At 35.4% G+C, this 16,682-nt stretch overlaps 1 protein-coding gene across 2 annotated transcripts in view; it reads left to right on the top strand.

Annotated features, from left to right (window-relative positions):
• Smc4 (structural maintenance of chromosomes 4) overlaps window positions 1-16,682 on the top strand; it is a 32,223-nt gene that overhangs the window by 13,132 nt on the left and 2,409 nt on the right. For both annotated transcript variants that reach the window (XM_041658993.1, XM_041658992.1), the window contains 13 exons: window positions 672-812; window positions 1,534-1,684; window positions 3,293-3,457; window positions 4,222-4,455; window positions 5,877-6,062; window positions 8,242-8,403; window positions 9,896-10,121; window positions 10,217-10,296; window positions 12,228-12,380; window positions 13,424-13,550; window positions 14,514-14,703; window positions 15,518-15,662; window positions 15,904-16,077. In XM_041658993.1, the coding sequence (XP_041514927.1) occupies window positions 672-812; window positions 1,534-1,684; window positions 3,293-3,457; window positions 4,222-4,455; window positions 5,877-6,062; window positions 8,242-8,403; window positions 9,896-10,121; window positions 10,217-10,296; window positions 12,228-12,380; window positions 13,424-13,550; window positions 14,514-14,703; window positions 15,518-15,662; window positions 15,904-16,077 (2,134 nt within the window). The remainder of the gene's footprint in view (window positions 1-671; window positions 813-1,533; window positions 1,685-3,292; window positions 3,458-4,221; window positions 4,456-5,876; window positions 6,063-8,241; window positions 8,404-9,895; window positions 10,122-10,216; window positions 10,297-12,227; window positions 12,381-13,423; window positions 13,551-14,513; window positions 14,704-15,517; window positions 15,663-15,903; window positions 16,078-16,682) is intronic.

The raw sequence follows: 16,682 nt of genomic DNA, 5'->3' as shown, positions 1-16,682 counted from the left end.
CTCTCCACTTCATTCCCTTGCAGGGTTTTTCCCTAAAGCAGAAACTCACTGTTCCAGCTTGACAGGCTAGCTACCATGCTCTCCACCCCTCCCACAATGGTCATGTTAAACAGCCCACTTAGTCATGGTGCTGTACAGTTTACTTGGGTGCAGGAAGTTCATACTCAGGTCTTCATTCTTAAAAATCATGTGTTCTCACTTAATTGAACCATCTCCTCAAGCCCCTCCTTTCATGTTTTATACTCTTTGCTTTATTAAGAAGTATAAGGAGAGTTAGTGAACATAAGCATAATGATACCTTACATTGATAACCATTATGGCTACTAAGTGACTATAAGGTTGATATGCACCTGTTGGTGTGCTGAATAAAACAAAGATTAATAATGATAGGCACTGTGCAATTTAAAATTGTTTATTTCCGTAATTTATCATTTAATATATTCAGATGATAGTCTACCACAAGTAACTGAAGCTTTGAAAAGCAAAAACATGAAATACTACTATACACTGTTGAATGATAGATCTAATTTATTGACTGAACCAATTTTGTTCCTAAATTCTCTCTAGCCTTAACCCATTTCCATAGTCCTAGCTTGCTATAAATTGATGAATATTTTAGAAGCAGCTGATTTTACTAATGTTACTTTACATTCTCTAATTTTCCCCTTTAGTTATGATCTGCAAAAAAGAATTGCTGAAATGAAAACCCAAAAGGAAAAAATTCATGAAGATACTAAAGAAATCACTGAGAAGAGCAATATGCTTTCAAATGAAATGAAAGCTAAGAATTCAGCTGTAAAGGATATAGAAAAGTAATAATCTTTGGGAAAATACCAAAAGTATTTAAATTCATTTTTTTCACTTGTGTCTGAATGTAATACATTTCTCAGTAAATAGCTCTTTTAGGCACCACCACCCCGTGTACCTAACTTAATGTTACAGAGTGCCCAACAGTCATACAATAAGAAATGCCTTTCCCCTTAAAAAACTAAGACATGCGCATTTTACCTGACCCATTAGCCCTGATAGTTTGCAAACTTGATTTTGAAATAGAATTTTGGTTTGTTTAGGTAGACTTTAAAAATTATCATGGCTCTATTTTGTGCCAGCTTTCAAATGACAGTAGTATCCTTAAGTAAGTTTCATTTATTTATTTTTTATTTATTTATTTTCATTTATTTTTTGCTCTCAAGATAAGGTTTTTCTGTAGCTTTGGAGCCTGTCATGGAACTAACTCCTGTAGACCAGGCTGGCCTCAAACTCACAGGAGGCCTCTGCCTCCCAAGTGCTGGGATTAAAGATATGCACCATCACCACCAGGCACTCATTTCTGAATTTTTATGAGCAAATTCTTATATAAGGAACACAAGATGGCTCTCCTGGTCTTAAAAAAAAAAAAAATGTAATGTCTTCAGCTATCAGGGAAAATCAGCTTGGAAGTTTTAGGATTTTAATAAGAGTCTTGACATGTCTATAGATTAAATATACTAGAAAGACTTATATCTATGACTAATAATTTACTTTCTTTGATAGGAAACTTCATAAAGCTACAAAATTTATTGAAGAGAATAAAGAAAAATTTACACAGCTAGATTTAGAAGATGTTCAAGTTAGGGAAAAATTAAAACATGCTACAAGTAAAGCCAAAAAGCTGGAGAAACAACTTCAAAAAGATAAAGAAAAGGTAGGTATTGGAAGAAATCAATTATTCAAGTCTAAATACCAGGTTTAATTTTTTTCCCCAAGTTCGCTTGACTTTGGTTCCCTAAGAAAATAGATTGGGATGTTTATATTTTGTCTGAACACAATTTTGTCCCAAGGGTTATGTTATACATTACAAGTTTTAGAGCTTACATTAATAATAGTCATCTACATAATCAACAGTTCTGTTTTGATGGTGGTAATAATTTTCGTTTCCCTCAAATAGTAGTTTAAAGGAGTTTTTAGGTGTTTTATCTTTTTTGTTTTTCTTATTTTTGGAGATAAGTTCTTGTTATTTAACACTAGTTGGCCTGGAACTCACTGTATGGACCAGGCTGACCTCAATCTAACTTGGATTCTCCTGCCTCTCTGCCTACTTAGTACTAGATGGCTGAAGAAGATATTTTTATTTAGATATTAGAGTTTTTAAAAACACCTGCCCCCCCCCCCCAAACAAACAATCATTTACTTCTGTGTCTGCACACGTGTGCTATCGCATATATCTGAGGTCAGAGGACAACCTTGTGGGTCTCAAGAAACAAACTCAGGTCATCAGGTTTGGTGGTAAATGCCTTTACTCATAGAGCAGTTTTAGTGTCATAGAAACTTCCAGTGGAGTCAGCAAAGAGAAAAGGCTTACAAGTGACAGACTATCTATTCTGGAGTTAAAGTTTTAAAAGTGAATTTTGTGGCCTGAACAAATGGCTTAGTGAGCACTGACTACTCTTACAGATGACCTGGGTTCAATTCCCACATCCTCATGTCATCGCAAGCTGTCTATTACTCTGCTCTCAGATGCCTGTTTTGACATCTGCAGGAATTGCACACATGTGCTGGATAGACAGCTATTCAATAAACACTCCTACATCTAAAATTAAAAGAAAATCTCAACCCCCCACCAAAAAAAAAAATGTTTAGACCAGAATGTAGAAGTGCCTATTTGGGCTAATCTAGTGTCCCTCAAGCTCTAGTCATTGCTTTATCAGAGATTAATAGACAACACCCAAGACTCAGTTTCTACTTGACCCTTAAGGATTTTCCAAATACATTTGTATTGACTATAGCTTAACAAAGGTTTTTATGTAATAGTGAAAAACAAAAATAATGTGGAGTAATGCTCAAATTCTATAAAGACATTAGCTTTTTATTTTTTAAGATTTTTTTTTTTATTATGTGTGAATGTGACAGTGCCAGAAAAGGATATTGAAGCCCCTAGAGCTGGAGTTAACAGGCAGTTGTGAGCAGCTGGGTAAGGCAGCTGGACTTAGATCCAGAAAAGAAGAAAGTACTCTTAACTGCCAAACCAGCTCTCCAGCCCTGAGGCATTAGTTTTTAGGAGTAAAATGTCGATGTATGATCACTACCTGAAGGTGTTTTAGATAAAATAGTAACTCTACATAGTACCTCTGGAAGGTTAAAGTTCGTAAAAATGTCTTCCTATTGGGTTAAGGGAGCAAACAGATAATTTGTTGTGTTGTCTTCAGATAACTATAATAGAGATCCTAAGAAATACTTCTTCAGGTAAATTTTAATAGTATTGGCTACCCTCGGGAATATATTTCCATAACCTTAATTTGTTTTATGATCCCAGGTTGAAGAGCTGAGAAGTGTACCTGCCAAGAGTAAGACTGTCATAAATGAAACAACAACTAAAAGTGGTTCTCTTGAGAAAGAAAAAGAAAAAGAAGAAAAGAAACTAAAAGAGGTTATGGATAGCCTCAAACAGGAAACACAAGGGCTTCAGAAAGAAAAGGAAGTAAGTCTTTGTCAGTGATGGTTTTGGTGTTTTTGCAATAACATCCAAAGGTGAGCTTCTGGAAATAAGTTTAGGCCTAGTGCAGTGGTCCTTGCCTATATTATAATGTCAGCTCTCTGGAGGGGAGTTAGAGGCAAAGTTATGTTAGGTAACAAGACTGTATCTCAAACTGTTGAACCTTTTAGGTTAACATTTTAAATTTCAGTCTACACTGTTTTACCTTTTCTGTTTTCTCTTTTTGAAAGATAAATGTTAAATGAAGAATTTATGATAGAAAATATGAAGCCAATACTTTGACATATAGCCATTCTGTGCAGCCATATTTTCTTATTTAATTTGAGGTTTTTTTTTCTGTGTATCTTTTACTCTTGTTACTGATAAGGCTATGAATGAAATTACAATGATACAAAACTTTTTCAACATAAATACATTTGAGGAAACTTTCTGATATCTGGTAATGTAGAAACAGTATGGAATCTAGACTTAAGTTCAAGGCTTTCCTTAGTTACTACCTTTTAATTTCTGAAATTAGCATGCTAATACCCACTTCACAAAGCTCATATGACATCAATTAGGAAAGAATTGAATAGTGTACAATGACAACTAGACATGGACTGTGTTAATCTATTCCGCCTACAAGAATTATTGATGCCTACTATATTTATGGACTTGACTTTCATAAATTGATCTCAAGAAGTATAATTTTCATTTTGGTCTAAGCTTGAAAATAAAAATTTTTGTATTTAATGAACTCATTTTTATAGGATCAAGAAAAGGAACTTATGGGTTTTAACAAATCAGTAAATGAAGCACGTTCAAAGATGGAAGTCGCTCAGTCAGAACTTGATATCTATCTCAGTCGACATAATACAGCAGTGTCTCAACTAAGTAAAGCAAAGGAAACTTTAATTACAGCTTCGGAGACTCTCAAAGAAAGGAAAGCTGCCATTGGAGAAATAAACACAAAACTCCCTCAGACTCAGCAAGAATTAAAGGAGGTAAATTTTTGCTTCTATATTTCATCTAAACATTTTCAACCCAGTTATATGTGTAATTTTTGTTTTTGTTTGTTTGTAATATTGGGGTTTAAAGTGATTGGCATACAGAAATTTTTTTCAACATAATCTCCCGTGAGAAAGTATTTCAGTGTTTGAATGGACTGATAATTAACTCTGGTAGAGAGCTTCTGGAGCATGCATATGACCCCAGGTTCCATCCCTAATACATCCCCCAAAAAAGGAATGCAGGGAAACAAACTATACTGTCTCCAAAAGCAAGCAATAAATAACCGCTGTCACAATCCCATGGGAAAAATTTAAACAGATTTTTCAGACTGGGTATGTAGTTTAGTTGGTAGTGTACTTGCCTTGGGAGCATGAAACCCTGGTTATGACCACCAGCGCCACTTAAAACTAGAAATGTCACTACACCTGTAACCTTAAAGTTTCTTAACAAATTTTATTCTCATACTGCCAAGGTGATTATTTGAGGAACTGGAGAAATGGCTTAATGGATACCGGATTTGATGCTCTTAAAAAAGACTAGTCCCCATCACTCACATAGGGTGGTACATGACTGCCTGTGACTCTAGGTTTAGGGGTTCCAGTACTTTTCTGGACTCCAGGGGCACGCACACACACACACGCGCACACACAGGTATACATAATTAAAAACAAGTTGGCTTGTTTGTTTTAAGATTTATCTATTTTATGTATATGAGTATTTCATGTGCATGTACATCTGCACATCAAAAAATCAAAAGTTTCCTGATGTGTAAATTTTAAGTGTAATTTAAATTATATCTAGTGAGTATTTTTTGGATTGTTTTATCTAAAATTTGAGCTTTTACTTTATGCCTATCTAATAAGGAATGGGGAAAATAGTTAGATAAGATGGTTTCTAGGTAATATATGATAAGATGGTTTCTAAATTGGAAATTGAGATACTAAAGTATCTGAATGTGTGGCTCCTCTGTTAGTAGCTATCCCAATCATCTTTCCCACCTCTATTTAGGAACTGTGCCTTTTTGTTTTGTTGTTTCTTAGCCAAACATCCGTAACATAACAATGGTACTGCCCAGCTACACATACCTGGATCTGGTTTTGTTTAGGGCAGAACTTGAGAACTGGTAGAAACTTCCACCTGTGGGGTGCCAGACTGGGGTTTTTATACCTGTAGCTACTTTAAGAGAAGCTGGATTCCCTCTTGCTGACCCAAATAATTTTCATTTCTTTTAAAATAGGAAAGGTTCATCTGTATTTTCAAAGCCAGGCCAAAATAGCAACATGAAAGCTGAGTGCCAGTTCTTATGCAATTTTTGGGCCTCTCTTATTGTTGAAGCATTATAAATAGTTTTCTACTGTTATTGGGTATATCTAAGATTGAATGCTTATAGGTTTTATATTGTTCTCACTTTTAGAAAGAAAAAGAACTTCAGAAGCTAACACAAGAAGAAATAAACTTGAAAAGTTTGGTTCATGATCTTTTCCAAAAAGTTGAAGAAGCAAAGAGTTCCTTAGCAATGAATCGAAGTCGAGGGAAAGTACTTGACGCGATAATTCAAGAAAAAAAATCTGGCAGGATCCCAGGAATATATGGAAGACTGGTAAAGTAGATTATATTTTACCCAGAAAAGACATTATAAATTATATTCTTAATTTGACTTCAGTATATATTGTTACTTTGCCTAAAATAACATTCAGTTTTAACTTGAAGGCATGACTGCACAGACAAAATATTTTGCCCTTACAGGTCTGTTGTCGTTACTTATGTAGTTTTGAGCTGTTTATATTCATGTTATACATTACTCTTCTGCCCCAGTCTTTCCAAAACTAACCTGAGAATATTTTTGAGTCAGGACTTCATGTAGCTTAGATGGACTTTAAAGTAACACTGTGGCTAAGGTTGACCTTGAACTTCTGATCTTCTTGCCTCAACTTCCTAAGAGCTGGGCATTTGCCATCATACAAGAAAAGTTTTTTTCAAAAATAATAATTTAGAATTTGGTCTTGATGGTGGTGCATGTTTTAATATCAACACTTGAGAGGTAGAGGCAGTCAGATCTCTGAGATCAAGGCCAGCCTGATTCTACATATTGAGTTCTAGACTGGCCAGAGTTGTATAGTGAGGCAGTATTGCTGAGATCTGTTGTCCCGTTCATCACCAGGGTTGGTTTGGCTGATCTTGCTGAACAGGCTTGTGCCTATTCTCTATTTCTCTCTCAGCATGCCAAGTATGTCCTTCCTAAAGCTGCACAAAACGATCTAATAGAATGATCATCCAAATAGAAGAGGACTGGGTTTTTTGGTTGAGGATGTGCTGTAGTTGTACTTCCCTGCTAGAACCTCCAGACAAAAATAAGGATTTAATGTAAATACTAAATGTTTATTTAATATTTATTAAATACTTTATTTAATTTTATATTTTAATATAAAACCTAAAATTATAGGTTTTATCACATTTTATTTAACAATTTGTTTATGGTTTGGAAAGGTGAGCTAGCTAATTTAGAACTCTTCAACCATAACTGAGACTTCTTTACTTAAACTTCTTGAGCTATATATCCAGTTGTTGAGTTCCCTACTCAGCCTTCTGGAAAGGGGGACAAACGGAATTTAACCAATATGGTTACTTCTATATCTAATATTAGATGACTTCTTTCTTAAACAGATTGGTCCTGTTTATTTGCTGTGAAGAACTAAAGTTATTCAGTGAAAGCTGCTAGAGATCTTTTTCCTTCTTCCTCCTCCTTCCCCTTCTTTTTTATTTTTTTGGTTTCTTTTTTTCAAGACAAAGTTTCTCTGTGGTAGTTAGTTCTTCACAGCAAATAAAAGATAGCTAAGAGATAAATTCATAACTACATACTTAATTCTAGGCAGCTTTCAATATGAAACTTTGACTCTCCACATTATATGCTTTCGTGGCATAAAACAATTCTTAAATCCTGTATCTATTAAAAATTCACATCACATAACCATGAACACTCGAGGGTAGATTAGAAACTTTAGGACTTGGGATATAGCTCGGTGGTAGAATGCTTGCTTATAAAGCACACAGTAACTTCTGTATCGGTCCTGTAGAAAGGAAGGAAAAGTTGGGGTGAGAAGGAAACTTTATGGCCCCTTTTATGCTTCTGTAAACCAAGTATACTTATTTAATCTTCCATTAAGAATAGTTTAAATGCCAGGCAATGGCAAATGCCTTTAGTACAGCAGTCTGAGACAGGCTAACCTCTCTGTGAGTTCAAGGCCAACCTAGTTTACCCAACAAGTTCCAGGACAGCCTAGACTACCACAGAGAAACTGTCTTGAAGAAAAAGAAGGGGAAGGAAGAGGAGGAAGAGGAGGAGAAGAAAGAAAGAAAGAAAAGAAAAAAGAAAGAAGTAGTTTAAGAATAGCATTCAAGGGCTTGGGGGTTTAGCTCAGTTCAGTGGGACAAGATCCTGTGTTTAGTCTTCAGCTACAGAAACCGGAAAAGAAGAATGTTCAGGGAGCTGGAGAAATGGCTCAGTGGTTAAGAGCACTGACTGCTCTTCCAGAGAACCCCGGTTCGAGTCCCAGCACCCACATGGCAGCTCACAACTGTCTGTAACTCCAAAATCTAACACCCTCACACAGACATACATACAGGCCAAACACCAATGCACATAAGATAAAAGTAAATTCTCTTAAAAAAAAAAAAAAAAAGAATGTTCAAAATCCAAATAGTAATGAAATGATTTGTACTTTTATGTTTTTTACCTAATTCCTTATAAATTAGTTTTCTATTTTTTTTTTAATTATTAGGGAGACTTGGGAGCTATTGATGAAAAATATGACATTGCTATTTCATCCTGTTGCCATGCATTAGACTACATTGTTGTTGATTCTATTGATACAGCCCAAGAATGTGTAAACTTCCTTAAAAAACATAATATTGGCGTTGCAACTTTTATAGGTTTGGATAAGGTAAGCATTTATAATAAGTTTCCTATAATTTAACTTTGAAGTGCCATATTTTTCTCTTATAATATTAGATTTTTCTTAGCCATTATTTAATTACTCCCTGATAAGTTTTGAAATTTATTTTCTGTGTGTACATGATTATGGAGGTTAAAAAAATAAGTTTCATGATGCCTGTACTAAATTCCAGTGTTAAAGTGATGTCCAGTGAATGAATGACTATAAGTATGATGTTTCTTATGGGGTGTGGAGGAGTTTGAGAACAGGGTTTCTCTGCACGGCCCTGGCTATCCTATAACTCGCTCCGTAGAACAGACTAGTCTCTAACTCACAGAGGTCAGTCTGCCTCCCAGTACAGGGATTATTGCATCAGTGACCACTGTTTTCTTAATAGAACCTTTATTGAGGTATGTTATGTAATTCTATTGTGAAGTATAGATTTAAGTTATTTTCACTATATCCACAGCTTGCTAGACTATGGCCATTAATATAATTCCAGACTATTTTCATTGCTCCATAAGCATTAACAATCAGTTCGCTCACCCTCAACAAAACCATTGATTTGATTTTGGTTTCTATGGATGTATTCTGAGCATTGGTTGAATGGGATCATAATATGGGGCCTTTTACACATACATGCATTTACATAATTTTTCAGACTTATCTATTTTGTAGCTTGTACCTATATTTTTTTTTTGGCCTTCTGTTGCTTGTTTATACTTTTTTGGCTGACTTAATAATGCCGTGGTGAAGATTTGTGTACAAGATATTGTGTGAATGTGGGTTGGGATACCTAAGAATAGCAGTGTTTGCTGCTGTGCCTTGTTTATTACAGCACATCTTAATAGATGTGAAGTGGTGTCTAACTGCTTTTATTTATGTTTCCCTAATGTTGAACATATTTTGTGTGCTTATTAATCATTTGTTTATCTTTCTTGGGAAAAAAAAGACTGTCTGAAATCTTTGCCTGTTTTCATTGGTTTGTCTTATTGAATTGTTAAAAACTCTTAAAATAGTGTATACAAGTCTCTTGTTGGATACCTACTTTTAAATTTTTTTAAATTTAAATCTGCTATTTGGTAGGTTATATTTTCACTTTCTTGAATGTGTACTTTGAAGCCACAAAAGGCCCGGTTAACAATATTTTTCTTAAGCTTCTTGGGTGTGTTTAGACAAGATCTTGCTTTGTATCCCAGAATGACTTTGTGTCTAGACCAGACTGACTTTGAACTTGAAGCAGTCCTCCTCTCTGCCTTCCAAGTGGTTTGATTATATGAGAGCTCTGTTTGTGAGCATTTTGTAGATTTTAGCTCTTAAATTTAGATGTCTAATTCATTTTGATGTTTTAGCTTAATGGTAAGTTTATGTTATCAAGTTGCTCAGTGCTGCTGTATAGAAATAAAATTAATACTTGGGAATTTTATGTAGAAGCATGATAAGATTTTATTTAGGGTTATAATACTTAGAAGACTACATAATTTTTTTTTCCAACTTTTAGATGACAGTGTGGGCCAAAAAAATGGCCAAAATTCAAACTCCTGAAAATACTCCTCGGTTATTTGACTTAGTTAAAATAAAAAATGAGGAAATTCGCCAGGCTTTTTACTTTGCTTTACGTGATACCTTAGTGGCTGACAATTTGGATCAAGCTACAAGAGTAGCATATCAAAAAGATAGACGATGGAGAGTTGTAACTCTGCAGGGGCAAATCATAGAACAGTCGGGTACGTTGGAATTTTTTTTATTTCTACCAATCTTTTTTCTTTTTTTTTTAAATCTTTGGTAAGACATTTAAAACTGAATTCTCCATGTTCCCCAGGTACAATGACTGGCGGTGGAAGCAAAGTAATGAGAGGAAGAATGGGTTCATCAGTTATCGTGGAAATCTCTGAAGAAGAGGTCAGTCAGCACAGTGTAAAACAGACAGAATTTACCTTCTGTAAACTGTACCCAGTATTGATTTAACAGGTTTTCTATTATGTAAATGTCAGCTATTTTGTTGAGTGCTTTCTGGGGTGCAAAACACATTAATTCAAAAGAATGTGCTTTAAAAAGGGTGTGTCAGAGTAGTAGAGCATTGGCTTAGCATGCCCAAGGCCCTAGGTTTGATCCCTAGCATCCCATTAGAAATAAAAATAAGTGCATATCTTTTAGTTAATCTTTTAATATCATAGAGATTTTTCATAACTTAGTCAATTACTTAATATCATTTACTTTGCAGAATTACTGATTTTTTGTTTTTCAATTTCAAAATACTTCAAGTATTTCAAAGACTTCTTATCCATGTTTCTAAATTTTATTTTAAACACTTTGGGGATGTGGAGGTACAGATTAGTGGTAAGGTAATTTGTGTTGTGTAGCCTTTGTGAGGTATGAACTCAGCCACCAAAATGTGCTCTTAGCCTGGATTTCTTTTTCCAAAATGTGCATTAATTTCTCCCCATATTTTGAAATCGTTTGAATGCTATGTTTTCATTAAAATATAGGTGACTATGTCTCAAGCTTTGGTATTGGGGGTTGTTTGGTTACATGTCTCATTTTGTTAGACTAGGCTGGCCTCAAGCTCATAATCTTCCTCTCAACCTTGAGTATCTGGGAATCCAGTTTTGTACCACTACTTCTGATTTTTATTCTAGTCTTTAAGATTAGAAGTTTGGGGGAAGTAGACAAATGACACAGCAGTTAAGAGCACTGCCTGCTGTTCTAAAGGTCCTGAGTTCAATTCCCAGCAATCACATGGTGGCTCACAACCATCTGTAATGAGATCTGGTGCCTTCTGGCCATAAAATATAAATATATTTGTTTATATATTATGTATACAATATTCTGAACATGTATACTGTGGGGGGCCAGCCATGATAATCTAAGTTTGGGCAGGTCACCCAAAGGAAGTTGTTTACTTAGAAGCTTTATCGCCTGGGACTCTGGCCATGAATTTGAATAAGAGGTCTGAGTCTCAGTAGTTTACCCTGAAGCAATACCCGGTATCAGGAAAACACCACAAACTGAGATTACCCAACCCCCACCCAAGAGCAGACCATTCAAAGGAAATGCCTGACATTCCAACTACTGTAGATAGGATCACCTGCCAGCACACCTCACCAATGACACCCCTAGGTAAATGTCAGCCAATCAGGGGTCCTGAGCATCAGAGACCCCTCATCCCCACCTTTACTACTATAAAAACCCAATTCTAATTGAGCTCAGGGCTCTCCGGTTATTCTAATATGTTGGACATGCAGAGAGACCGAGTTTGCAAACTTGATTAAAATAAAGGCTCTTTGTTTTTACATATGGGAATATGTCCCTTTATTTGCTTTTGTGAGGACCCCACGAATTTGGGCATAACATATACAAAATAATTTTTTATAAAAAAGATTGGAATTTTGGGTATTTTTGTTTGTTTGTGAATATGGTTGTTGCTGTCTGTTTACCATGTAGGTGCCTGGTGTCCCAGCAGGCCACAAGAGGGTATAGGGTCCTCTGGAACTGGAGTTAAAGAAGATTGTGAGCCATTATACAGTGACTGAGAATCAAACTCTAGCTCTTCTTAGGAAGTGCTCTTAACTGCTGTGCCATCTCTCTCCAGCCCTGTGTTTTGTTTGTTTCATTTTGTGAGTAAACTAACTTTAAACTGCCTCTTAAGAGGGCAGGCAAAATGGTTGAGAGGGTAAATTCTCTTTCTGCAGAGCCTGATTTCATGAATTCAAGCCCTAGAAGAACCAACTCCCACAGGTTGACTTCTGATATTAGATATGCATGCCAGTGCATACATATGTCTGTATAAATATCACTCTATTAAAAATGACCCTTGAATTTTTTTTTTGAAGGTAAAAAAGATGGAATCTCAGTTGGAAAGGCATTCTAAACAAGCAAAGCAAATTCAAGAACAGAAAGTACAACATGAAGAAGCAGTAGTTAAGTTAAGGCATAGTGAACGAGAAATGAGAAATACACTAGAAAAGTTTGCTGCAAGCATCCAGGTACTGTGTTTATGTTCGTGTTCAAGTATTAGCTGAGACTGTTAGAATTTATCAGCAAGTGGGAAGATGCATTTTGGGTTTGCTTCCAATTTTGAAATATAAAGGATGATTATTATTTTCCACTCTAGAATTACAATGTAATTTTAGCAACTTCATTACCAGTTATAGCTTCACTCCTTGAAAAGTGGCTTGTTTTCTTAATTATAAAAAGTAGTATATACCAGTTTTTTTTTTTTCTCTTTTGGTTTTTATCAAGATAGAGTCTCTCACTATGTATTTGTGGCTGTCCTGCAACTCACTATGCAGTCCAGGCTGACCTTGAACCCACAGAGATCCATCTGCCTCTGCTGCCCAAGTGCTAGTATTGAAGGTGTGCACCCTCATGTGCAAGAGCCAGTTGTTGCTATTTTTAAAGCAGCATTCAGAAAATACCTAAATTACAGTTTTTAAGGACGATGCATAACCTTCCATTTTTATAATTTAATTGCATGCAATGTATTTATATATTTGTATAAAGAGTAATATACATCTTTTTGGTGCCATTAACTTTTCTTTGCTTAATATCTAAATTTACTTGATTTCTCTGCCATGATTCATGTTTTTCCTTTTCTCTTTTTTGGGAGGTGGATGGAAGGGAGCTCAAGACAGGGTTTCTTTGTGTAGCCCTAGCTGTTCTAGAACTAGCTCTATAGACCAGGCTGGCCTCACTCGCAGAGCTCACTCTCTCTCGAGTGCTGGGATTATAGTTAGGTCTTTGCACACACATTTGATTATTTCCTTAAAGTGGCTCCTGAAATTGTCATTAGCTGTGTTTCATTGTTTTGAAGCACTTCTTACCTCATACCAAATTGTCTAAATATTAATTCTAACTCATTATTTTTGTGATGAGTTTGTACACATTTTATTTACTGATCATTTTAGGTTTTTTATTGTTTTCTATCATTTTCTTGATAGCTTAAATGTCTTTTTAAAAATTAGTGTTCAAAGAAATATTTACTCTTACAAATTTAAAATACCATATAAATGCTAAATTATTTTTATAGGGTTTATCAGAGCAAGAAGAGTATTTGACTGTACAAATTAAAGAACTGGAAGCTAATGTGGTTACTACAGCCCCTGATAAAAAGAAACAGAAACTGCTAGAAGAAAATGTCAGTGCTTTCAAAAAAGGTATGTTTTAAAATATTTTTTTTAATTTGCAGTAATCAAACAATTTGTAGAATAATAAATTATAGTTAAATCTCTTGAATGGCAGTATGCTGGCTTAAGATAGCTTTTGGTATTGTTTAATTCATTCAAGTCTAAATTCGTGTGACAAATAAGGAAACTAATGTATTAAGTGGTTTGTGTAATTTGCCTACGGTCAGCCACATGACATGTGGCGATAAGGGAGTAGGTAGCATGCTCTGGAGCCAGTCATGTCTTCAGGATCGGCACGATTAGATTAATAGGTGTGGGTTAGAGAGGTGGTCTAGTGATTTGAGCACTGATTGTTCTTCCAGGGGACCTGCACTCAATTTTCGTAACTCTAGTTTCAGAGGGCAAAATAAAGGAAAAAATACATTTAGAAATCTGAGAATTTGAAGAAAATAAATTACTCAAGAAGAACACACAGCAAGTAAACAGTAAAGCTACTTGAAGACTTAGCTAATGCTTTCCTCGACTTTTTCTTAGAACTCGTAGCTGTCAGAATAGAAGCTGAAGAAAGCAACGTGCAGTTGTCTTTGTGCCTCACTTAGAGTCCTTTGAGCATGTATTTCAGTGTATTCTATGTTACTGCTCTTACTACACTTGAAATTCCATCTGTCGAACTGAGAAAGTGTCACTGCAGTTGTCCACACCGTCAGGCTCAGTCACTGCCAGCAAAAGCCAATCAGTTCATCATTTATGCCTTCTACATTGCAAAGCTAACTTTAGCTTATTTGACCTAAATAAACCTGGGCTGTGTTTTTGGAACAGGGGAGATCCACCAATTCATCTTGTTTCTTAACTTTGTAATAATGTGGAGGACTATTTAACCCAAAGAAAATACCCAGTTTCTCCAAACCTGAGAAAGATCTTAGGGCAAATATACATCCAACAAGTGATAATTACTAACAAAATGAATTCAGCTGTGTCATTTTTTAATTTTAGAATATGATGCTGTGGCTGAGAAAGCTGGTAAAGTAGAAGCCGAGGTTAAACGACTACATGATACCATCATAGAAATCAACAACCGAAAACTCAAGGCCCAACAAAACAAACTTGATATGATAAATAAACAGCTGGATGAATGTGCTTCTGCTATTACTAAAGCCCAAGTAGCAATCAAGACTGCTGACAGGTAGAATGTGTACCTCCCCAGCCTGCCCCCACCCGTCTGGACACTTTGAGAAAGGGAAAAAACTGAAAATGAAGATTTATTGTTTGTCTAATTCAAAAAGAACAAGTTGGTTAACAGTTGTATTGCCTTAGAAAAGTTGGAGTTATGATTCATAACCCAGTTGTTCAAGGATAGATCAAGGATAGACATTAAGTTACTCTGGCATAGAGAAGTAGAACTAGGTCTTAATAAACAAGAAGTGATGAGGAAAAGCTCTAAAGAAAATCTTTTATTTTTTTTATTTCTATATTGATCTATTTGACTAAAAGTAAGAAGCTAGGAAAAATGATTTGTTAGGAGCAGAAAGTCTGTTTAAAAGATATATCTTTTGGTTTAGTTTTTGTTTGTTTGTTTAGAAACAAAAAGTTGCTGTTGTTTCCTTTTAAACCAACTGAACATGGTGACATACCTTGTAATCCCAGAGAAGACAGGGTCAGGCAAATTGCTGTATTTCTGTGTGTTCATAGACACTTTTACATGAAGCCAGGTAGTGGTGGCACCCGCCTTTAATCCAGCACTCAGGAGGCAGAGGCAGATGCAGGCAGATCTCTGTGAGTTTGAGGCCAGCCTGGACTACAGAGCAAGTTCCAGGACAGCCAAGCTACACAGAGAAACCCTGTCTCAAAACAAAACAAACACGCAGCTTACATGAACAGACCTTATGGAAATATTTAATAAAACATACAACACCGTCTGTAAGTAGTTATATAAACAGAGAAACCTCACATGGTTCAGTAAATCACATTGTCATAAATTGTGTTGTTTGCTTTTTTAGAAATCTTATAAAGGCGCAAGATTCTGTCGTCCGCACAGAGAAAGAAATAAAAGACACCGAGAAAGAAACAAATGACTTAAAAGCAGAACTAAAAGCTATTGAAGACAAAGCAGAAGAAGTCATAAAAAAAACAAATGCTGCCGAGGTAAGATCTATTTCTGCCTTACAGGATAGAAGTCATTTGAAGCAATTAGGGTGTCGTGTATGTTAAATTTTTTGTGACTATTAAAAGTGTATAACAAAATATGAGAACTTTCTGTGAATCAAATTTTATTAAAGTGAGACATGAAGAAAAATTGCTAACAATGTCTATGTAATGTAAAAAAAAAAAAAAACCTATTTCACTTGTAAAGATGGTATTTGTCACAGTTGTTCTTGGTTTTTAGGAGTCATTGCCAGAAATCCAGAAAGAGCATCGTAATCTACTTCAGGAACTTAAAGTTATTCAAGAAAATGAACATGCTCTTCAGAAAGATGCTCTTAGTATTAAGTTGAAACTTGAGCAGATAGATGGCCACATTGCTGAACATAATTCTAAAATAAAATACTGGCAAAAAGAGGTGAGATTATTCCCATTTAATTGATTTTAAACCTTTTCTGTTGGCGCGAAAGATAGCTTAGTGATTAAGAGCACTCGCTCTTGTAGAAGACCCAGGTTCAATTCCTAGCACTACATGGCAGATCACAACCATATAATTCTAGTTCCAGGGAATCTAACATCCTTTCCTGTCCTCCAGGGACACCAGGCACGTAAGTGGTCTATATATAAATAAACACACGCGTGCGCACCTGCAGATGAAACACTGGTACCATTTTTTTTTTTAATTGCTTTTTGTTTTGTGGGGGCAGGTGTTTCTCTGGTTTTAAGTGTATGCTGTGATTCTTAATTCTATAATCACTTTTTTATAAGAGATCTAATAGACAATTTAGAATTATTTAATACATAGAAATTAGTAATCATTAGAAGAGAGCAAGTACCTTCTCAGCCCAGAGCTTATGTGCAAAGTAGTCATGGTTCATTCCGATATTGTTTTTATAGCTGTCATTGTTCATGTTTTGACTTAATAAACTTGTAGCTGGAGAGAGCCCACTGGTTACTAGTCCTTGCAGCTTTTGCAGAGGACTCACAGCTTGCTTCCTCAAACCAATATCAAATGGCTTAAAA

Source organism: Microtus oregoni, unplaced genomic scaffold, assembly GCF_018167655.1.
Source record: "Microtus oregoni isolate MIOR12 unplaced genomic scaffold, Mior012 000010F_ref0000083, whole genome shotgun sequence".
Lineage (NCBI taxonomy): Eukaryota > Metazoa > Chordata > Mammalia > Rodentia > Cricetidae > Microtus > Microtus oregoni.
The sequence above is the reverse complement of the archived record's forward strand: the minus strand, read 5'-3'. Positions and strand labels throughout refer to the sequence as shown.